At 44.0% G+C, this 23,255-nt stretch overlaps 3 protein-coding genes across 7 annotated transcripts in view; 1 reads left to right on the top strand and 2 right to left on the bottom strand.

Annotated features, from left to right (window-relative positions):
* The first annotated feature begins 641 nt into the window (after positions 1 to 641).
* Positions 642 to 8,175, top strand: cfap92 (cilia and flagella associated protein 92 (putative)). Its single transcript, XM_062464397.1, has 16 exons — positions 642 to 852; positions 1,072 to 1,368; positions 1,522 to 1,724; positions 2,155 to 2,374; positions 2,636 to 2,668; positions 2,919 to 3,056; positions 3,415 to 3,570; positions 4,219 to 4,403; positions 4,552 to 5,453; positions 5,563 to 5,757; positions 5,981 to 6,263; positions 6,347 to 6,511; positions 6,611 to 6,823; positions 7,307 to 7,454; positions 7,590 to 7,810; positions 7,957 to 8,175. Exons 2-16 carry the CDS (start codon positions 1,083 to 1,085, stop codon positions 8,173 to 8,175), a joined length of 3,567 nt encoding a protein of 1,188 aa, XP_062320381.1. The 5' UTR covers positions 642 to 852; positions 1,072 to 1,082.
* Positions 8,171 to 13,623, bottom strand: acad9 (acyl-CoA dehydrogenase family, member 9). The gene is made up of 18 exons (XM_062464409.1): positions 13,340 to 13,623; positions 13,054 to 13,147; positions 12,818 to 12,919; positions 12,632 to 12,738; positions 12,451 to 12,551; positions 12,167 to 12,245; positions 11,854 to 12,028; positions 11,660 to 11,733; positions 11,475 to 11,550; positions 11,314 to 11,384; positions 11,099 to 11,218; positions 10,886 to 11,014; positions 10,652 to 10,731; positions 10,433 to 10,559; positions 10,223 to 10,300; positions 9,580 to 9,708; positions 9,122 to 9,194; positions 8,171 to 8,850 (listed from the first exon to the last, which is right to left on the bottom strand). The coding sequence occupies exons 1-18, from the start codon at positions 13,520 to 13,522 to the stop codon at positions 8,750 to 8,752; spliced, it is 1,899 nt and encodes a 632-aa protein (XP_062320393.1). The 5' UTR covers positions 13,523 to 13,623; the 3' UTR covers positions 8,171 to 8,749.
* A 612-nt stretch (positions 13,624 to 14,235) lies between these two features.
* The window catches only part of iqsec1b (IQ motif and Sec7 domain ArfGEF 1b), a 100,333-nt gene continuing 91,313 nt past the window's right edge, over positions 14,236 to 23,255 (bottom strand). For 4 of the 5 annotated variants that reach the window (XM_062464348.1, XM_062464357.1, XM_062464375.1 and 1 more), the window contains 8 exons: positions 22,728 to 22,867; positions 21,701 to 21,730; positions 21,448 to 21,573; positions 21,226 to 21,325; positions 20,852 to 21,013; positions 20,439 to 20,609; positions 19,186 to 19,235; positions 14,236 to 18,012 (listed from right to left, as the gene is read on the bottom strand). In XM_062464348.1, coding sequence (XP_062320332.1) covers positions 17,458 to 18,012; positions 19,186 to 19,235; positions 20,439 to 20,609; positions 20,852 to 21,013; positions 21,226 to 21,325; positions 21,448 to 21,573; positions 21,701 to 21,730; positions 22,728 to 22,867 — 1,334 coding nt within the window. In that variant the 3' untranslated portion in view covers positions 14,236 to 17,457. The remainder of the gene's footprint in view (positions 18,013 to 19,185; positions 19,236 to 20,438; positions 20,610 to 20,851; positions 21,014 to 21,225; positions 21,326 to 21,447; positions 21,574 to 21,700; positions 21,731 to 22,727; positions 22,868 to 23,255) is intronic. The other variant, XM_062464385.1, reaches the window with a different exon arrangement.

The raw sequence follows: 23,255 nt of genomic DNA, 5'->3' as shown, positions 1-23,255 counted from the left end.
GCATGATAAAATAACAATATAGGCTATGCAAAATATGTAGACGGTAGGTTGAACGTAAGGTTATGCCGGTGAGGTTATGCCTGTAAGGTTATGCCCGTAAAGTTATGCCCGTAAGGTTATGCCCAAAATAGATAATTAACTGCATTAGGCTACAAGTCTCTTATTATTGTGTTCGTCAAGACCCAGTCCTGAGCATTCTTTAATCCAAAGGGTGTGAAAAAAAGTAATTAAAATTGTAAGTAAAAAAAAAAGCGTTTGTGACATAACATTAATTGTTGCACTCCATTGTTGTATCATAACTTCTTCAACGTATTTAATTCCATTGTAATAAACAATAGCAACTTTTGTGTCAGTTGAGTACTGTTTTTTTTTCTTACTTTTTCAACTTTATTGAAAGAGCAAAAATATAAATAAATGACCGCACGTACTCAGCAAGCTTAACACTACTAAACAGCTGACTACTGTTAGTTTTTTATAGGAAGTTAGAGTTACCACCATGCCCTACATTGTGACGCTGGTTGCCAAGGCGACGAGATGCAATGTGCCAGTTCATTTGGTGACAAGTTATTTGCAAAATAGTCTAAGCAAGTTAGCCTAACCCAGTTGATTTAACTTTATTTATGTTATGGGGTAAACTGAGGTCCTGATGCACAAAACACATGACAACTTGTCTTTTTAGCTCTGAAAGTCAAATAGAACTATTTAATGCCGCGGAAGTAGCTTTAAATTCACGGTTTTGTGGAAGGATGATTCAAAGTAAACTTTACCTGTCCATTTTCCAGAAAATCTGTTAGCCTGTAACACTGCTGTTGGCACTTCAAAGCAGCACGTGTATCGAACAGAAAACAAACGGTAGGAATGTGTTTTAAAGTTTAAAGGAAGTTTTAAAATGTATTTTAAAATCTTCGAATTCTGCATGTACAGTACTGAATAGTATACTTATCTGTATGGAAGGTTTAAAGTAGTTATGGCTATTTAGTAAAAACTTGTTTTTTGTTTTGTATTTTCTGTAAGACTATATGCTCCTCTTGTCAGACTTGTACCGATGTTCTATGTAAACGTTTCCAATAGACACACTCTTAATGGAAGCCAAAGAAGTATGTGAGTTCTCAGACTCAAAGGGAAGCAGCAGAGAGTCTATCCATTGTCACTCACCCGAGTTTGACACTGGAGTTTATCCTGACAATGGAGTCCGTGACAGTGACACAGAAAATGACCAGTTGGATTCCCAAAGTGAAGTGCAACATATGGACCAAGGCATACAGAATTCACTGTCAAATTCACATCATGATAAATCCACACAGCAAGTCAGAGATGATTCACATAATGTCACATGGAAAATTAGCATTGTTATAGCTATTCCAAAAGGTAAGTCATTTTATTATGTAAATCCTTAGCTTAAAAAAAACATGCAAATTTAAATGTAATTGAACTGTTTGATACATTATTGAACTGATACATTATTCTGTGATGGATGTCACCTATTGTACAGATCTCATATTTAGCTGCTTCCTGTTGTAGGAGAGGATGAGGATCATGTTGCTATTGAAAAGGAAAAGAAGAGGCCAAAGAAAGTGTTGTCCAGTGGCGTTTTTGAGGCTCCCAAAGCTCAAGGCTACTATCACATAGAATATAACTTGCTACCAGATGATCCAGAACCAACCAAAGTGGACCTTGTGATGTTTGGGCTTGCAGCTAAAATCTACATCGACAATGAAGCAAAGGTGGCAAGCAGATGTGATTACATGCTGTGCAAAAAAAGGGATAATGATACAGTAGACCACTACATTGTGGCTTTATAACAGTGTTGTAAACAAAGGCCAGCTTACTGTCTGGCTGTGTTCCACTTGCCTTAAGTATGTATGAAGGACTAAAGGTCACTGTACTAAGACAAGAGAGGGTTTAGAATGTCAGATGGAAACCTATCTAAATACCATGTCTGTGTTTGAAGGGTTTGTGTTTGCTCATCCTACACTTCACAACACACAGACACTGATTTCGTATGGGAATGTAATCCTGCTCATTTGAAAACAAAACTCCACTTATCCAGCTACCTCTGTTAACTATTCCTGTGGGAATTCAATGACTTTTGTAGACTGAAAACACAGTCTAAACAATTTTGTAGGGCCTCATTTGCATGTGTTTGTTCTGCAGGTGTTAAAGCCATGGCATGAGGGAGACCAGGTGTGGCTGGGCTGGTCTCAGTCTGTAAAAGTCAGAGTCACTCGAGAGCTACTGATTAAACTAGCGTCCCACAAGGTCACATTTAGAGTTTGGGACACAAAGGACAGAGTGTCTACCAAAGCCAGAAATGACCGACCCAAAGCCTTCAGACTGCCACAGACCAGGAGTGGGGAGGAGACCGATCATTTAGGTAGGAAATTTGACAGCCATATATCTATCTTGCCATGACATTACTATTAAGAGTTATTTGAACAAATCCTCTATTATTGGATTATCTCCTCTGTTAATGGATGACAGACCGAAAACAATAGTAATCAGATGTTACTCCTTTCAGCCTTGCCTTACATTGTGGTTTGATTAAAGGATGTTCCGTTTCCTATGTCTTCATTATGATTGTTGTGTAATGTGAGAATGTGCTAATGAGTTTCTTGTGTGGAATCTGTGATGGCAGGGGCTACCCCAGACTGTGAGGCGGCGAGATACGGTAATCCTGTTACACATCTGGTATGGTGATGTGGTTGGTTCTTCTGTCTTCAGGAGATCATTATACTGACAGCCCAACTGAGTCCCATTCATCTTTGTCTATCGCTGCTTAGATTCAGATTTCATTTGAAAATCTAAATATAAGTTTCAGAAGTATAGTGTGACATCCAGTTTTTCTTGTGGATGAAATCCTCAGACTTTCCGATTTCTCAGATGAAATCCTCAACTGATGAACTCCTGTCAATTTGAAGGTGGTGTTAAGCAGATAGTGTATAAGCTGAGATCTGTCTTTGAGAAGGAGAACCCAAGGACCAGATTATCTTCTAAGGGACGTGGAGATGCAACATCAATAGATTTTAAGAACTTCTCTGAGATGAACTGTGCAACAGGTGAATCGTCTTTTCTCAAAATAATTCCAGTGCAATAAATCCATTTTAATATCTGTTTTGTACATTGACAAACCCAACCTCTCAATGTGAGGACTATGTTGTCGTTGCTATCGTGTGATGGTATCACTTTTCCATATTGCTTCTGCCCTCAATATGCCACACTAGACTCAATCTTGGGTCCTCAGAAGTACACAGTAAACGTCCAAGTGAACACCTTCACTTTAACAACCATGTATAGCCATGCCTCAAAGTAATTTGATGCTGCTGGGAGTCTGTATAGAACTGAGGAGTGAGTTTAATGTATTCATACTATACAATATGGCGCTCATCAAACCATGCTTTCATCAATTTGTCTCAGCTGCTGTGAATAGCAGCTCAGTGAAAGACAAGAACCTGGCGGTTTTCAGAAAGAAGGTTCCTCAGAAACCCACTCAGGACAATGCTGCTTATCTGGAGAACATCCAGAAGAACGGATCAGCCTTGGTGGAGCTAAGTCTTCTTCATCTACTGACAGGTAAACTGTCAAACAATCTATAAAGATTTCCCTTTTTTTGACCAATTAAAATGTAGTCCAATTTACCCTGCACAAGTGGTTGCTGTCAAGAAACATAGGGCCAGTTGCAAAAAATGTCAGCAAGCATTTTAAATGTTGGTCAACGGTAGCTCAGCTTTGTTCAGTGTGTTGTGAAGGCACTGTTTCCTGTTTATTATTGGCACGGTAACTGTTGGGAGTTCCTCTGCTACCTGGGAGGGGACACGCTGCTCAGCTCTTTAATTGGCTATTGTATGGCACCAGCATAAGGCATCTTACTGCATTTGATGTGTTCCTCTAACAGGCACAGTGGGAGACCCTGATGAAAGCCTTAATTTGGGGAAATTCTTGTTTTTTTCTTCTATAAACTGGACCCAGACAAATTACACATAGCAACTTTGCTGGGACAGAGATTTCACAGTTGGTTCTCCATTACCCAACCCCATCATTATTTGTTTAGAACATGAGAATGTTTGTCAGACAGTACTAAATTATGGGGTTCTAAGAGATAGAATTATGCTTGTTAACTGAAATAAGTTGTTTCAATAATATCATTTACATGGCATACCTATAGATATTGTTATAGTATATGTTTACATGACTTTCAGTCCCCTTTATATATAATGTTAGGAGACAGGTCGCTGACTGATTGCCTGGTCACCTGTTCGTCGGGGGTGTATGAGGGCCTGTGCAACATAACTGTGGACAGGCCACTAATCTCAGAGGACCTGAAAGCTCAGCTCAACCCACTGGTCATCACCATCCTGTCTGCTTCCTCCCTGCCCTCCACTCCTGTCCCCTTCCAAGTCTTGGAGGTACTGCACCCACAACACAACTCAATTAAAGTAATTACAGTTCTTACATAATGCACTCAAATAGCTACATTTGATTATACATTTCCAGTAGTGACGTTTATAAACAATATAAATGTTTATAAGATCACATGTTGTTCTCTTTCCATAGGAGAAGTGTCTTCCGGTGTATTGCCAGTACAGGTTCCACAACTTGAAAGTGCACAGGTCTAAAGGCAGAGAACACCGCTCTAACATCTACTTCAAAGACGTCAATGTGATTCTAACAGGCCTGCTGAGCCCTGGGGAGCTGCAGGAGTTCCTCCAAGGCCCTCCGCTGGAGATAGAGGTCCACGACCGGGACAGGAAGGTGGAGAAGCCTTCCTCCGGTCCCGCCCTATTTGGTACCGAGCCCAATGATGACAAACTGAGCAGTGTGATCCTGGTCAGTGGCAAACGCACAACCTACAACCCCTTGAGGGCAAAGACCAAGCAGTACAACCCATACGGCGTAGCCAGGCTGAACCTGTCTGGCCTGCTCCATGGAGAGAGATGTGTGAAGCTCAACATACCTATCGAATGCTGCCGTCCACCACAGCTGCTGGGAAGTGAGAGGAATGAGTGGGAGAAGAAATTGACGGCCATGCCAGGCGTGGTTGAAGGAGCCCCAGATCACGCCATGCCAATGGGGCATTACTTAGATGCCAACTCCCAGCTCAAAGTGCAGGTTGAAATAGCTTGCCCTTTCAACATGGAGAGCGGCAGCGAGGGAGCGCTATATTCCCCGTTTGGTCGCATCATTTACATCTTCAAATACAACAACGTGTCTGTCGTGGCCAAGCTGAGGTCAGAGATTCAAAAGATCAACGCAGCAGCTTTCCAGTTGGACTCCCAGTCAAACGAGACCATTGAACGAATCCTTTCCAGTTACAAAATGACAGCCCCGGAGAGGGGGAGTGTTGATCTGGACACTGTTACTGGATTCCATATGCTGGATAAGCAGATACACCTTTTTGTCCTTGAAGGTCTAAAGCATAAAGCCATCAAAAGGCTCTGGAAAACAGTCCCTATAAAGTAAGACCACGAAGACACTCTTAACAGTTGTCAGCTGTGTTGTTTATTGGGTTGAATTGTAGAGGTCACATTCCTATGTGGAACTTGAGGTTGCTGTGATATGTTGCAGGCTGATGGGGAGTGAAGAGGAACAGGTGATGGTTCTCTACAACTCAGATCTGAGCTTCTCCAAACGCCTGTATGACACCCTGGACATCAGTCTGAGACCCGTTCACCTCCACGAGCCACTGGAGGCCATCATGAGACAGCCTCTGGTCTATGTCAGAGACATGGTCCCCCATACCTGCTTCCAAGCCATGTCACGGTATTAGCTCATAACCATAACTCATCTGTCTTCTAAGATAGTACCATCAGTTAACCTCTGTGACCTGCACTATTATGTAATCTAGGAGCCTGACAGCAATGTTTACAGAAATAAAATACCGATAGAGATAAGAGATATATTTACAGGTCATTGTCATGTCTAGCTGCTAATATATTGATAAAAAAGGAGTAGAACTTCACTTAAAGTGTCCATCACTGTTTAGATTAAGCGTCCTGTGTAAACTGCGGAAGCTGAAAGATGTGGTGAGGAACAACCTGTTCCCCTCAGCCGAGATGGTTCTCAGCATGAGCAAGGAATTTGGAATAGTTCCTGGGAAATGGGAGCAAAGGCTGATTGCAAAGACCCAAAAGCAGCCTGAGTTCTCCCCCATGCATGCCTCTGAGAACACACGCAGACCCCTCAGCACCTACAACTCACGCTACATTCAATGGAAACAAGACGTTGCCGACAAGCAGCTGCTCAGTCAGACCAAAGACTTCATCCAGGTTGGTGGGTCCACAGAAGATATGCATGAGGTTTTTAGATCAGGAAATACTGTATGTCATTCAATAAACCAAATGTATTTCAGGTTAACATTGAGGAGGTGCAACAAGCCAGTCTTCAAGTAAAGAAGCCAAAGGTAGCAGTATTAGTTGCTGAGCAGGCTAAAGACAGTGCAGCCCACAACTACAGTATCCAGACCATGAACTCAACTGAGCAGGCTAGGGAACTGCTGCGCAAGGAGATGGCCAAGGTAAGTACGTTTGTGGTAACGCCATGCTAACTCCCTGGTCTAGAGGAAGAATCGAAAAAGAAGATGATGTCAAATGTCTCTGTTCACCCCTCTGGATAGGAACCAACTCGGAGGTTCACCTACAGCCAGCATTACCACACAGCCACAGTGGATCCCAGAGATGTGAAGTCTGAGATGACAACCTCAGACGCCAGGTCCAGGTCGGCCTGGCGCACTTACGATGGCTTCATATACCCGGGCTTCAAGAGCAGCATCGAGTCCAACGAGCACCCAGGACATCCGGACGAGGCTCGTGTGGAGGCACTGAGAAAGGTGATGTCACGGGCAGGAGTTGAGCTCCATCACCCACAGAGTCAGGTTTCACCCAAATCCCAGCAGAATGAAAATGCCATATTTTATGGGCATTCCTCAGCATTGGGGCAAAGAGATTGGGTTTTTACTGGTGTTTACTTTTGGGCTTCTCTTCCATGAAGATCCACTGAGCTTAATGGATAGGGTTACACATAATGTGAAATGCTTAATGCTTACTGGATTGATCGTTTTTGAACAGTAGTTTTGGCATGCTCTTCATTTTCTTCTATTTCGTCCTACTTTCACAAAACGCTGAATTGGCAAACTTTTACAACAGTTAGGGGTTTCAATGTAAAAATGGTGCACTAAATGTACATGACCATACACTCAAACATTATGTTATACAAAAAAATATCCTATTGATTTGATGGTTTAGAGAACACTAGTAAGACTATATTAAAGATAATACTGTAGAGGATGGCTGATACTGGCCTTCACCCCCAGCCCTGGAGGGAAAACATCCTGCATGAGAACACTCTGAGGCCCACGCTGGCACGGGACAGATGGCCCTGGAGGGAGCGCCACCAGGACTTTCAGATCTACACCCAGACTGATCAGGACTTCAGTACCCCTGTCTCCATCCACCTGGCTGGTGAGAACAGGACAAGGACTAAACTACAGTTCTAGTTCCAGGGTACATTTATGAGGGCAGTTCAAGCTTGACAGTGTGTCTCTCAGCAAGACCAGTGGGTGACCTTCTCATACAGACCTGTGTGTCCCCCTCCAGGAGAGAGGCTTCAGCAGGAGCAGCAGCAGGCAGCCTGGTCTCAGTACTCCAGGTGGCGGAGGAAGGTGCTCCCAGGCGGCAGTACCGTGTCTGGCAGGCGGGTCCCAGAGTTCAGGTGCTACATGGGTGGAGCTCCAGGGCAGCTCCCAGCCAAGCTCCAGAACCTGCTGAAGGATGGGCCCATGAAGTACTCCCTCAGAAAGCCAGGAATGGCCCTCAAGGTAAGGCTCGGAACATTTCAGTCAAGTAAGTCATCATGTAGAGATATATCTAAATAGATTATTACATTACAATTGTTAAGTCAGGTGAGTAATTGAGATAAAACTGAGGTTGGAGCTTAGACTGAGTGAGTCTGTGTTTGTTGCAGCCTGTGCCTTCACTGTCTGTGGTTCAGAGATCTCCGTCTTCAGAGAGGAAGACCAACATCGCATTCGCTCCTGGGCTTTTACAGGACCAAAGCCTGATGCAGGATAACAATATGATACCAAGACACAATTCCCAGTACAGCAAGTTCCACTTCAGGCAAGTTGGCAAGCTTTATTATGAAAGACAACCACGAAATAAACGCAACAGAGAAGGAGAATAGTTGTTCATATAAAAGTATGATTTATTTTTCTTGTTGATTATTGCAGAGAGTTCTGGAGGCCACACACTTTCCAGCACAAGAGGGCAATTGTGGGCCTAACCGAGGAAGAGAAGGGTGTGCATCTCTTCCAGAAAGCAGCCCCCAGCAGCAGAGCACTGTCCACACCTGTCCTGCCCCAGAACAGCAGCAACATCGTAGAGACCAGAACTCACAAGGATGTCACCCTGCATGTCCACTGAGGAACATCCACTTCCACAATCACGTAAAGGCATGTGCAAGATCAGTATCTCAGTACTCAGGATAAAAAGCCCTTTGAACAACACTGTGTTCAACATGTGTTCACCCCAATATATTATACAAGTTAATTCCACCTCTCCATTGTCAGTAGAATTCTTAGAACAATGAGCAAATCATGGATGTAATACATGTTATATACATAATTTAATTAACATTACATATATTTCGTATACAACTGAGTTAGGGCACGTGCACAACTGGATTAGTGCAATATTGGCATCCCACTCCACCCAATCAGAAGACAGGGGGCGGAGCCAGGGAGCTCCTGGGTGAGGCCTCAGAAGGTTCTGTCCAGAGGGTGAGAGCAGATGTATGCCCTCTGCTCCAAAACAGCCTGAGCTATCTTCTTGATGTTGGCATCGTTGTTCTCTGGACTATCTACAACCCACAGGCAAACAAGCGGAATTAGTGTGATGCAGAAAAACATCTGAAATATGTTCTTTCTACAACATGTCACAGTAATTAAAGTGACTTGTGCAGTGTGGAAAACACACACACCACACACACACCACACACACAGAAGTTTGACTTAATGGTTTGTGGGGTCAATGGATACATTCTGCAGCATATGCAAGTGTTCGGTACTGAAGACCTAGCATATAAAACCTGCACTGGGCTGTTTTCAATAACCATTGTGTGCTGTACTTACTTTTCTGGAGCTGGAACATCAAGTAATTGTTTTTGTGAAAAGCTTCTGTGCAGAAAGTGTTTGTGAGCAGAACCTAGAAAAATAGAAAACAATTTATTTCAAGTTCTTCCAAATGACAAGAGCATTGACCAGCAGGTATGAGTTTTTTCGATTTCAAACCAATCCTGGCATTTATCTTGAACCATTTTCTGTTGTCTCACATCTCAGTAAAATGAAATCATTCCACAATAGTGGGAGGGCCAGCCTACTGGCTGGCTGGCATGACTGTCATCCAGTTACAACTGTACAGGTGTCCTGTGTCAGCCTGTCCCTCACAAACTAGAATGTGAACAGTTGAGTCTAGAATGCAGTACGTGGAGCAACAGCTTCATGCTGGTACACTTTGGTGGAGAGTCTGGCCAAGTAGAGACAGTGCCGCTGTGGGTGCCAGGTGTGTGTGTGTGTGTGTGGTCCTGTACCTCGTGGTCGTGGTTCTTCAGGCCAATCCTAATGGAGCGGCTGGTTCTGGACAGAACGGCTGTCATGGCGTACAGGTTGATGAGGATGTCTGCTACACGCTTCAGGACCAGCTGCTCGTCAACTAGAGTCTGACACCACAAACACACACACAGCACATTTGAACCTAACCCATTAACAGTATGCTGTCTTGCACTACAATACTCTTACCAGTATTTTCAAGTCCACAGATATTTCCACAGATACCACCGAATTAGTGAACATTATTGAGCATTCCGAAATCTGCAGCGTTTGCAAGTGGTTTATTGCTGCTCCAGTGGAGGGCTGATTACAATAGCATGGCCAAATAGAAACTCATTTAGGGAACAGGCCCTACCTAGGTCCAGCTGTTCAGCACATGAACATTACCTCAGCCCAACAGGAAAAGAGGGAGTTGAGAAGAGGTCCCAACTGTACTAAACTGGCTTAGAATAATTAGGTCTGCAGTCACTATGGGAACAACGTACACTTTCATGTTCCTGCTACATTTGTCTAATGAAATTCTAAATATTTGAGAGGGATTCATTTATAGATTTGTCCCAAAAATATGTCTAAAAATGCTAGCTATATAAGTGTATGACCAAGAAGTAAATAACAATACTTTACCTTCCCGTATCTGTATAGTAAGCTCTCCACTGTGTTACCAAAAAACATAACGCTTTGTTCAAGCTTCTTTGTACTTTCCTGTGAGGAAGGAAAAAACCCAGCCAAGCTCTCAGAACACAGCTTCTAGAAACAGCTCAAACTAAACCAAAAGTTCAAACACAGTCTCTGTAACGTAATTGTCTGAAGTATTGACACAGGTGGGCAGTGTACCGTAAGACTGGGGTGCACCACTCCATCAGCCCCAGTAAGGCCCATGTCCCTGGGCATGTTTGCAAACTCTCTCAGCCTCTTCCCCACCATATCCGCAACCACACCAACGTTGCCCTTCTTCAGCTCTCTAGGGGCAGAACAGACACAGTGGGTGTGAAGGAGTGCATCTGGAGTGGTCTCCAAAGCAAGTCTTCCAAACAAGGAGAATTCAACGCTCACTTTATTTTCCCGGTCAGGATTTTGCCAGCATACTGCATCCCAGTGAGAGCAATGTACATCCTCAAGATCTCATTGGTCCCCTGAGAAAGGACGGAACATCATATTAAAATCCATTCTCAGAATAAGCTGAAACCACAGCTTGGTTCTTGGTTGAGTTGAACATATGCCCTCTAGTGGTCTCTTATAATATTACTTGTCAGAAGTATGAAATCATTGTGCAGTCCAACGTGATACCTCAAAGATGAGCAGGATACGACAGTCCCTCAGATATCGCTCGTATGGGTAGTTCTTGGTGTACCCCAGGCCTCCCAGTACCTGTAGAGCCTCACTCACACACACCCAGCCCCCTTCCGAGCTGAACACCTGCACACGCACACACACACACACGTTGAACAGGAGGCAACTCTTAAGATAACACTATGGAAGCCCTTGTGGTATCTGTCTCACCTTGACCATGGCAGCCTCCAGAGAACAGTCTGGAACCCCAGGCCGATCCATCATGCCTGCTGTCAGGTAGGCCATGCTCTCCATCACAAAGGCATTCTGGGCCATCACTGCAAACTTCTCCTATAGCAAGGAACATGACAGAAACATTTCATACACTAGTTATCTCATATGATTCAATTTGGGTAACTCATAACCCTGATTCTATCCCTCCTTACTTGAATCATTCCGAATTCACTCAGTTTCTTGTTAAACTGCTTCCTTGTACCAGCATACTCTGCCGTCAACTCTGCAAGGGGAAGAATCAAATCAGAACAGTCCCAAAAGTCCCTAGATTTCCAACCTGATCATCCCTGTACTCAGGGAACAGTGATCTTACCTATCAGCTTCTTTATCATTCCAGCACCTGCACTGCCCATACTGAACCTGCCCGAATTCAGGATATTCATTGCTACCTGCAACAACAGAACACATAGAAACAAAAAGGAAATGTTTAGTCGGACATCATCATGATACTAAAATACTGTACTTAGTAAGTGATACAGAGAGGCTGTGTAAAGTGACCTTAAATCCAGCTCCAACTTCTCCTATAACATTCTCCACCGGCACTGGGGTGCTGTCAAAGGACACTTCGCACGCTGGGAGGAAGAGCACAAGAGTTACACAAAGACAATCAAAGGGACCCAATCTGTCCCAGCAAAATAGTGTTCCTGAGGAAATATCACAAGTGAATTGTACATGTAAACAATTAGTCTTACTGTTGGATCCACGGATGCCTAGTTTGTCTTCAGGCTTGCCACTGGTGATCCCTCCAAAGGCCCTCTCCACAATGAAGGCGGAGATCTTGTCCTTCTTCACACCATCCTTGTCCACCACCTCTGTCCTTGCGAAAACGGTCATCACATCTGCCATTCCCCCGTTAGATATCCAAATCTGAACACAAATCAAGCAATATACCCTTTCTCTTTATTACCATGTACAATCCATGCAAACCAAAGCAGATATCAATGCAAACCACAACAATAAACCTGATATATCATGGATTCAACTCCAGGCATTCATTTCCCTCACCTTGGAACCACTGATAAGGTAATGTGTCCCATCTTCAGACAGAGTGCCACGGGTTTGTATAGAGGCAGCATCACTTCCACTGAAATTACAAAGCACCATGATATTATTTCTGATCAAATTCAAGATATTATGTTGTCACTGCAGTAACAATGCTAGTAGATACAGCACCATTATTACTCAAGCTGTCTGTTCAAAGCCATAGCCAGTCTTAATGAAGGAGTGGAGTTGAACCAAAGGAGTAGACATTTGTAACGATGAGATCCCACGGTGGTACCAAGCCTTACCTTCCAGGTTCAGTGAGACAGAAAGCTGCCACATGCTCTCCTGAGGCCAGTTTGGGTAGATATTTAGCCTTTTGTTCTTCACTCCCTGCAATCAGGATCCCCTAACAAACAACCAAAATGTTACGAATTCACTGTCTCATTATAAGGTGATGAAAAGATAATACTGCACATTCGGATTCACCTTAAGACCAATGGCTTGATGGGCTGCTAGTGTTACAGCAATGGAGCCATCCAAGGAGATTATCTCTCCGAGGCGAGCATACATGGTGTTGGACAGGCCAAGTCCCCCTGGAAACACATCGCTATGGTGACTTCCCTGAAAGGTGGGGAAAGAGGATGGCAATCTCATGCTCACAGTATGACCTACCATATTCCTCTGGCACCTGGATCCCAAACAGCCCAAGCTCTTTCAACCCATTCAAGGTCTCTGGTGGAATCTTGGCTTCATGATCAATTCTCTTTGAATCAACTAAGAAAGAAAAAAGTATATTTTGCATTAATCATAGGGTAATCATAGGGTAATCATGTTCTGTCGTTAAGACCTAATGTTCACAACGTGAGATACATCAATTTGACTTGATGACATTTACACTTTTCTCTTACCTTGCTCGTTGAAGAACTTCTCTACTGGTGCAACAAACATATTCATCTCCTCCAATTCTTCATTTCCTATCTCTGGATACGGGAACACCTCTTCCTGAAAGAGATTGTCTGATTGAGATCACTTTGACAACCTCTCCTTTCAGTGAAGTCGCAGGGTTTGTGATAACCCTCCGAGAAAATATCACATGTATGACACTGTTTGAAATCCAGTTTAACTTAGCGAGCTAGCTATAAAACAACAGGTACACATGAGGCAACAAAAATAGTAGCAAAGATGTTCTCTTACTTTATTTACTTTTCCAAGGAACAGGTCCTTTGCGTAGGCAAGATTCCTTGCATTTGTTTTGAAGGTTCGATGAGGACGCAACCACAAGGTGATATGTTTTCCAGTATGCCGTGCATTAGATGTAAGCAAACTCTTTCCAAATTTGACAGATTTGGAAAGAATTATAAGTCTGTTGATATTCATTGTTCTAAAAGTGTGCCCTCATCTACCCTTCAGTGGCTAGTTTCTGAAAATGGATATACGTAAGTATCCGGAGACCTTTCCCCTCATTCTGTCGCACGTATATGACGTAATTACATGTAAAATAAAGTGCCGGTCCATGCAACTGTTATTTCATACCACTTGGTGGCAGTATTTGTACTTGGTATGGAACGTAAAATATCATATTAACATAACACAATGTGCGAGCATACAATTGAATTGGGGCTAAACACGAACAAACATTTTCTTCCACCGTAGTCCAGTTTTCTATAGTAGGCCTAACGGTTTTTAGGCTATTTTTTTTTATTTTTATCGTCTGTCCACTGTTATAAAACCGTCAATGACCGTACCCTCTCTGCCAATCCCTTCATGATGACACAGCAGGCAGGCCTGCTTACAATGAGGTCATGCCCCTCCCAGCAGAGATCTATATTTAGTCCGTAAACTCAAGGGCCAGACAGACAAAAGAGGCACACAGTCACTCACAACACCTGTCTTTGAGAGTGGACTGCAAAAACAAGAGTAATGAAACCCTCAAATTTCTCAAGTAATAACTTCATGACAATGTTATGATAGATAGAGTTGCTATGTTCTTTAAAGTTGTATACCCCCCCCCCCTCCCCACAAACACACACACAAGCTGTGAAAATTGCCAGATTTTCCCCAACATAAGACAATAACAGATAAACACATCATGGACTTAACAGTATATTGTTTTATTTTGCGTTCTCAACATGGTCACAGTAATAGTTTTACATCAATAAGGTCTCTTCATCTACTTAAAAACAATGCATATTAAAATGAAAGCTCTCCTCTCTTCCCTTTAAGTTATAAAATGGTCTGTGAGTGTAAGAAAACAGAAGTGTCTCAGGACAGAAAGAGAAGCAGTGATAGTTATGTAACAGTCTGCTGTTAAGATCTAGATCCTATCACAATTCGATACAGTTAGAGGCAAAATAAAGCAGTTGATGGCTCTCTTGAAGGCTGTAGGAATGCACCTTCAATGTAACTGTAGACATTGAGTACTAATCATTTACAGACTATGTACAATTGATCACCTCCTGTTTGAGGCAGTCCCACCCCATCACATTCCTTCCCTTTATGTAATTGCCTTTAGATATATGGTTTCTTTAAATTGACGTGTTTGTTATATACATTTAGCAGCATACTACAGTCATATCTTCACAGCTGGGATGGGGATGAAATAAATGCTTGAGTATAACGACAGTTTAAACTGTAGGGAAAAGAAGCATCATTACTAAATCTAAACAAACATTAACCAGTAAAAAAAATGACATAATAGCATTTGAAACAGTATGTGTGCATGCAATGAATAGTCTATGATTTCTTGAAAGGTTTTACCATAGATCATTTTGCCAACTAAGTGAAGGGAAGATGAGTAACTTTTAGAATCGAAGCCATTTTGATATTAAGCCTGTTTCAATCTACTAAATGACCTTTCAAAAGTGTGACATGGACAATTCCTCTGTATGTCGCAATGTGGAGATTCCTAGACTACTTTAATGTGCAAGTTTCTGGCCAAGGCTGTGAATTTATCAAAAATATAAGTATTGTATGTGATAATACAAGTAATTCTGGATGTTTTGTTAAGTAGTACATTGTAAACCACTGATTCCCTATGACGATACTGTACACATTATGTCATATCAAATCTAGACATAACACAATTTGTTGTTGATTGTTAACTCAAAATGTTGGCAAATAAAGCTTCCATTAAACATGACTGCTGCTTTTAATTACCATATGTAGATAGTATGTAAGCTACCTTGGTCAAGTCATCAAATTGATTATCCCCTGGTGCAACATTGCTACTGTACATAAAAGACTTCAATTACTACTGTTGCTGTATTAGATGAAGTCGATGCACTTTAAATATGTTACCATTCAATTTCATCAATTGTCAACTGTAACACTGATATAGTTTGGGAATACATAATATTTAGAAAATAGTCTCAAAATACAATGTTACATGCAAGATTATGTTCTTGACATTCTTCGTCAATGCAGGAAGGCAAATACAGTACCTTCTGAACAATGGGGAGACTTGAGCGTCACTGAGACAGAAATCACTGAAAAATAATATAGACCATGGGAAACACAACTAACACAATCATATGAACTAAACAAAACAAAAACAGAACAACCACTTGACTGTAATCGCTCTATTACAAAATAGTACGTACATACATATTGCACATACAATGAGTAAAAAATCTCTTCATCTTAGCTGCAGATCTAACTCTCAATACAGACTCATTCCACTGATAAAACAAGCTATGTATGATAAGTGCTGTGTCAATCCCTTTCAAAACAGCACGACATACAAGAAACCTCTCTACAATGAAGAGTACTTCATCCTCACGCCTCACCTTCCAGTGACACAACAGATATGACACACTGACGGGCATAGAGAGAGTGTCTGTCAGCCCATAACAAGTACAGTAAGAATGGTGGTGATATGGTACTGTATAAAAAGAGGAGCCCTGTTGTATGTGGCCCATGGTGAGGCTAGAGGAGGCTATCGCCATCACCAAATCATACCTATGTATGTGCTGTCCAGGGAGGTCCTGGTAGAACACGCTGCGTAGACAGAAGAAGCAACACGATACAACTGTCCCATTGTTAAGGAGACACACTGAAACCACTGAAGGACTGAGCACACTCAGCCAGCTGAGAGCTCCAGCATCGTACGAGACACTGCGACAGTCATGTTGCTGGGTTCTAGTTGATGTGCTCCTTCTCTTTCTACGACAGGAACTCCTGAAAAAGAATAGTCTTCAGAGCAAAACAAGCTCTTCCTTAAATACATCTGGCAGAAGCACACCAGCGTAGCCCCATTTCAGTGACCTGTATAGTATTCATTATTGTTTTATTATTCTCTAAAAAAATAGTTAAAAATATTAAACAACGATGGACAAGCAGCCAGGCCCAGTGGGAGGAGCTCCATGTCTCCCCAGGAGCTCCAGAGCCGGGCTCGGCTCCCTGGCCCAGGCCAACACATGCCCCACTCTGAGCAGGTACACTTACATCTGCAGTGAAGGAAATGATAGAACCACTGCAGAGTTCTAATACAAAGGCAACCAGATCAATTCCAACTGAAACACTTGGATAGGTTTCATAACAGTAAAACTACAGTATGTCACCTAAGTAAGAGTATTACACTGAGATTTTAGTTGATGTCTCAGACTGTTTTGCTCTATAACAATAACTGCTGCTAATATCATTATCATTAATTTACAAAATACTATATTCACGATATACACAAAGCAAATCTTGTGACTACTGTAAATTAGTAAATGCTTGGATAATTGGCACAATTATGACAGCTAATGGATATCACAGTGGACTGTAAGCTACAGCTACATTAACTACTGGAACTACTTTTGTGACAGACTTCGCTGTCTACCGGTGTTGTTTTAGTTACTGTTCCATTGAGTCAAATAGTTTACCTTAATAGACATAACTGTTGAGAAGCATAATTTGCCTCCGAAAATGCTACTAAGCCAGTTATTTGATAATGCTATTAGGTTGCCCAGTCATTGGAAAAAGTAGCCATGGCCTTTTTGCATGCTTCACTGTTCTTTGAAGGATGAGTAACACAAGTGTTGGTAAGTAGAGTCACTAAAGGAGCCACCTAGGTGAGACAGAGTTGTTCTGGCAATCTACTGCTTAACAAACAGTTGTGAGGAGAATGAGACACAGGACCAGTCCGGTTCTAGAGACCTCTCCCATACCCTGGAGGAGGACATCAGACATGCCCATTCACCTTCTACTCAAGGGTTTGTGAGAGGAAGGAGAGTTCAGTCAAGGTGCCTTCTGTTGTTGCTTTTCTACTCCAGCAGGGAGAGCACCTTCCCAGCTAAGAACAGCCCCGCAGCCCGCTGATGTCCTTCAGCTCAAACCACTGTGCTGATGCCACTGTGTTTGGGCTTTGTGCTGCTGGGGGCTGGGGAGGGGGCTGCAGGCTGGCCATGGTGGTGTGAGGAGGGGTGCTGGGGGTGAGGTGGGTGAGGGGAGTGGCCTGCGTGACCATGCTGTGGGTGGGGATGAGTGGAGTGAGGGGGGTAGGAGGCCTGCTGGCCGTGGGGGGCAGGGGGGTGATACTGGTGGGGTGGGTGCTGCACGTGGGCAGGGGGGTGGTAGTGGTGGTGGTGGTGATAGGGCGGGGGGTTCTGCTGCACGTGGCAGAACTGGGCGTGATGGGGGTGCATCTGGGCCTGGGTTTCTGTCTCCACCCGGGCAGTGTGGTGAAGGTTGGATGGGTGGGGGGTGTGGGAGATGAGTGTGGGGTGCTGGGGCTGGGGCGAGGGGCTCGGAGACTTTCCCCTCTTGGAGCCGAAGATGGATCCCAGTAGCGAGGAGGAGTTGGGGAGGGACTGCTGGCCGCGAGAGGGACAGTCCCGGCTGGCGGTGGCTCTCCGCCTCATGTGGGGACTGCTAATGATGGAGCCCTGCGGAAGACACACACAGTGAGATCACAAATCCTCCAGTCTGCACTGACACACACGCATACACACAAACACACACACACACACCCACACACACCCACACACACACAAACTCGTTTGTCCCTAAAAGCCTGTAGCTCATTTTTCACATACAGTATACAGAATACAATACTCAGAAAAGAGGCACAGTTCACAGAAATAGAAAATCGACGCTACCAGTTACCAGTGTGTTTCAAAGGAATGAAGCAGGTCATGCAAAACATGCAGAAGCTGGAACAGAAGGTACACCATTCACAGTTGACATTCAGTAAGATTAATGGATGCAGTGCTTCCGTTTTAGTGGAAATATGAACAAATATGATGGTCAAAATTGAATCCTGATAATTACATTTCATGTCAGAAGGGCCTAGCTTTGTGATTTGATAAGAGAACATTGACAAACAATATCTGTAACTCATAAAGTACAGCCTTGGCTCAACAGGCTCTAATAAAACACCTTGGTTTGATATTCAATCTCCACCTTGGTTGTTATTGAACACTAGTGAGAGAAACCTGATGTTTATTATACATCCTTATTTCTGTTCTGAGCTATGTTTTTGTCTGTAACCTGATAAATAAGGATTTCTGGTCATTCTGGTGAAAGTGGGATGGGAGAAGAGAGGAAAAGAGAGGAAAGGAGGCTCAGGCATGTGGGGGGGAATGGGGGGTTCAACAGATATTTCAGACATGATCCCTTAAACTTCATGAACTTGAGTAACATAGGCTCTTAACACAGCTTCACTGCCATTGTGCTCTCAAGTAAACAGAGCAAATAATGAGTTAAATAAAGCATCCCAACCAGTGAACACCAGAATGAAGAAAAATGACTAAAAACGACAAAAGAAACCGGTATAATGGAGGTCCACGATGAGCCCAGTGTCCGGGGAGTTAGTCGTATTAGTCCCGACATGCTGCTCCAGTGGACGTTAAGAGGGCAATCTAATGCCTTCCCTTCCAGACAGCCATGCATGCACAGCGACCGACACAGGCAGGTGATCATAAAACACCAAACACCACCAACAAAAATAAATGCCGCAAAGTAACATGGTGCGGGGGGAAAAAAGTCAAAGTAAGAATTGCGTTTCAAAATGCACAACATGACAAAGAGCAGCTAGACATGGGTTGGTTCCAACTTACTTCCATATTGCTGTCTAGAGATCCTGCACTGCTGCGGCGGCCACGCTTGCCTGCCCAGGACATGCAGACAGATTAGACAGGTCAACACACCTGGGAGATCTAGAGGGGGATCTAGACCCTTCCGCCTATTCTAGTGCTCTGGAGGAGAGCGGCAACACACAGCCAGCTATCTGCAACTCTACGGGGTAGGAGGGGGAAGAGGTTGAGGCAGGGAACAGGGAGGGCGGTGCACTAGTGCTGTACTCAGCTAGGCCACGGGCTAAATCCAAGGTTGACCTCTGTACAGAGCACCATGAGTCAGGACTGGCAGGACGTTTCTATGGTTCCAACAGAGATCTGGCCTTGCAGAATAGGTCAATCCAATGAACTTGGAGAAACAATCTGTTCAAACAAGGCAATTTCTTACAAGGAACCAAATTGCCCTCCCTAAAGATGAATAAGTATCGATCTTGTGCAATGTGTGGAGTACCAGATGACAAGAAACACAAACAGTTGTTCTAGATAAGCCTCCCAACAGTTCAGAGTGAATAATTCACCGGCAACTCCAACCCTAACTTCTCTCGTTCAAAGACACGTCATTGTGAAAGTTAAGAAACTGAAAATGCCAGAACAACTAGAGAAAAACAAGAGAAATTAGTGCTGACAATGCCCACGTAAAAGAACCATTTGTTTTGATTGGAACACAGAAGAAAAGGCAAGGAGGGGAGAGTGTTCCTTCATCAGATGTATCCTCAGGCTGTGGAGTGCGTCTGACTGACTCCCAGTCAGGGGCTGTGGCTCCACTGTGGAGCCTGGCTGCTGGGGTCAACAAGCCCCTCCCAGCCCTCAGAGACATGGTCATTTATCTCCACCAACTACATAATGCCTTCTCTTCCCCTTGCTGCCACGACCAGGGTTAGCAGTCAATAGTGCCTAGTAAATTACACCAAGGTCCATTAGTGAAAACATTCATCTCTCCCTGAGCTCCATACATACAGGAAGCTCTCCACTGCTGAACTCCTCTCTGTATTACAGATGCTGCTGAGGTAACTTAAGGACAGACCTGTTGCCTGGCTGGTCGCCTGCAGTGGCTATGGGCCAAAACAGACCTGAAGAAGGTGTTCACACCTGCACACCTGAACAATGCTTCCAGCTCTCAGTGAGAATAACATCATGCCAGAACCTAGCTCACGGTTTCCTATCACTACAGAGGGGATGAGGACTACACGGTGCTATGTAGGGCTCTAAGTTGGTCTGGCGACCCCTGACCTCACCTGCGTCCGAGAGGTCGCGCAGGGAGCTGCTGAGGGCGCTCCTCTTCAGCCCCTCCCCCATGGCGTAGGTGTCGTCCAGGCTGCCACGGCTCAGGTTGCCCGCCTCCTTCTTCAGACCAGAGCTCTGGGACAGGCTGGGCCTCACCACCCCCTTCTGCTTCTCCAGCTCCGCTGCACAGGACAGCACACACAGGTCACGATTAGGACAGCACACACAGGTCACGACCAGGACAGCACACACAGGTCACGACCAGGACAGCACACACAGGTCACGAACAGGACCAGGACCAGGACCAGAACCAGGACATTACCACTACAATCTATCACATTTTGTGTATTTCCTTGTACTTTTCTACTTTAGTCTTTCTACTGTCATGTCTGAATGATGCGCCTGGTGAGGGAGGTCAGCTCACACTCTATTCGGTACTTCTCCATCTCTTGGATCTCAGCAATGGACTCGCGCAGGTCATCTGTGAACTTCTTGCGGTCCTGGGGGTTGGGGGCGTTGAAGTTGATGAGGACTTTGACGTCCGCTCCAGGGATGGCTGATGTCAGACGCACTCCATTGGGATAATCTGAGAAAAGACAGTACAGGTTCCAGACATCTCACTGCTATGCTCCTATTTCTTAACAGCCATTGTTACTACAGGGACCATGTTAACCAATCTGGGGAGTGGGACAGGCCATGTGATCATGAGAAGGAGCCAACAGTGATGGGGTCACTAATTCATGTAGAATGATGGTTAACAAGTGCAGAGTCAAGTGGAGACACCTCGGTTCAACCTACACTGATTCTCAAACAGGAGCACCTGCATCCCATACAGAGAGAAAGACTGTCTGAAGCTGTACGTCACGGAGTTCTTCTTCTTCTGAAATATCTTTGTGACCTGGACAGGAATGAAAAGTGCATGATGGAAAATCTAGGTTTGTATGAAATATCAATCCTGAGCGTTCTGCATCACACTTCAGAGCAGACAGTTATCTCCTGGTAAATCAGCTGGAGACATACCACCAGCAGGTCGTTGAAGAGGAAGATCTCTCTCTGGTGCAGACCGAGCTTTTGAGGCTTGTTGGGGTCGGGAACTTCAAAGAGTCTGCAGTAACACACCAGCCTCCGGTGAGGTAAGGACAGCACCTGCAGGCCCAAACACACCAGTCAACTTTTGATATACTGTCTATACTGTATATAACTGCATATTAGAAGTGCCAAACCTACTAGGTATTTTCTATGTATGTTTATGAAAAGTAAAAGCAATACTCACACATCCTAGACCATGGTGCAAAGAACCAATCTAAAACATGAGAACCAGAGAGTAAGGGACAAAGAGAGAGAGAGAGAGATTCATTTACTATTGTCTACCATTGTCTCTGGTGTCCAAAGACATGTATTCCTGCCTTGGAATTTGACCTATTGTTTTTATCGATGTTCCCGTTGAGCTCTTTTCCTGATTGGGCTTGCTTTGACACTGCACATTTTGAAACCTTTTGTGTCAGAGCAGCCAGCACTGCCACACCCTCTATATATCCCTCAGTGTTTGTTTACATGTGCACCATTGGATAATTAGTATCTCTGTGTGCCTTGGTCTGAATCAGGCTGCCCCCCCCCTATATTTTGCATCTCAGAATCAGAATCAGAATCCAAATGGGTTTTTATTCGCCATGAAAGTTTGCACAGACAAGGAATTTACTTTGGCAGGAAGGGCCTACCGAGGCAGCCATTATCGGCGCCAGTAAGGTGAAGTCACAATCATTATGATGATGAGTAGACAGAAAAAGAAAGCGACCGAGAGATAGAGAATGAAAGCGATGGGAGAACGTAAAGAGTGAGGAGAGGAAGACAGGAATAGAAAGTAAACAACCCACCGTGCAATTTATCTCTGTCTGTGTGATATTTACAACTGGATAGTTTTACTCATCATGCAGCATGTCTGTATTTACAGGAAAGTACCTCTACACACTTCTTCTCTGGGCTAATGCTAAGGGTCAGAGATACAAATGGAATCACCCAGCATAAAGGCCTCCTGTCATGAGTAAAATTCCAACTAGAAAAGCCTGTTCTGTTAAAACCCCTCTCAGATGTTCCTTATTTAGACACTGTTAGATATGAATAATGCAAGCCCTTTCCATGTTTGACAGGTCCTGATAGGTTGATAGGTTGCTCCGGTCCTTGCAGCGTGGGCTGTGTAAACTCAGAATGTGTCTGTGTGGACTGACTGGGCAGGGCAGCAGGAGTGGAGGCAGTCATGCTGTACTGCTCTGCACTGCACTGTACTGTAGGAAAACACGTACCGGCTTTTTCCCCACAATGAGCTTTTCCACCTTTTGGACCTGAGAGACGTGGTCTTCGTTGGTCTTTAGCTCTCGTTTACGGATCCTCTCATAGATCCCAATCAGCATCTCTCTAGGGATGTCCTCCCCGTCATCCACTCCTGAGAGAGAGAGAGAGAGAGAGAGAGAGAGAGAGAGAGAGGGAGAGAGAGATGGAGAGAGAGAGGAAGAGACAGAGAGAGAGAGAGAGAGAGAGAGAGAGAGAGAGAGAGGGAGAGGGTGAGAGAGAGAGGGTGAGAGAGAGAGAGAGAGAGAGAGAGAGAGAGAGAGAGAGAGAGAGAGAGAGAGAGAGAGAGAGAGAGAGAGAGAGAGGAAGAGAGAGAGAGAAAGGGGTGGCATCATGTTTATACAAAGAGATTTTTGAGCGATTTACAATTTAAACTACTTAAATTGGAAGATAATTTCATTAGTCGTGCTGTGAACTCCTGCTCAAGCTTCAAAATCTATTTTTATTGAGGGAAACTAAACAAGTTGTAAAATAAATTGCCT

The sequence above is a fragment of the Osmerus eperlanus genome, chromosome 1, assembly GCF_963692335.1.
Source record: "Osmerus eperlanus chromosome 1, fOsmEpe2.1, whole genome shotgun sequence".
NCBI classification, from domain to species: Eukaryota; Metazoa; Chordata; class Actinopteri; order Osmeriformes; family Osmeridae; genus Osmerus; species Osmerus eperlanus.
This window is presented reverse-complemented; position numbering and strand designations above follow the sequence as displayed.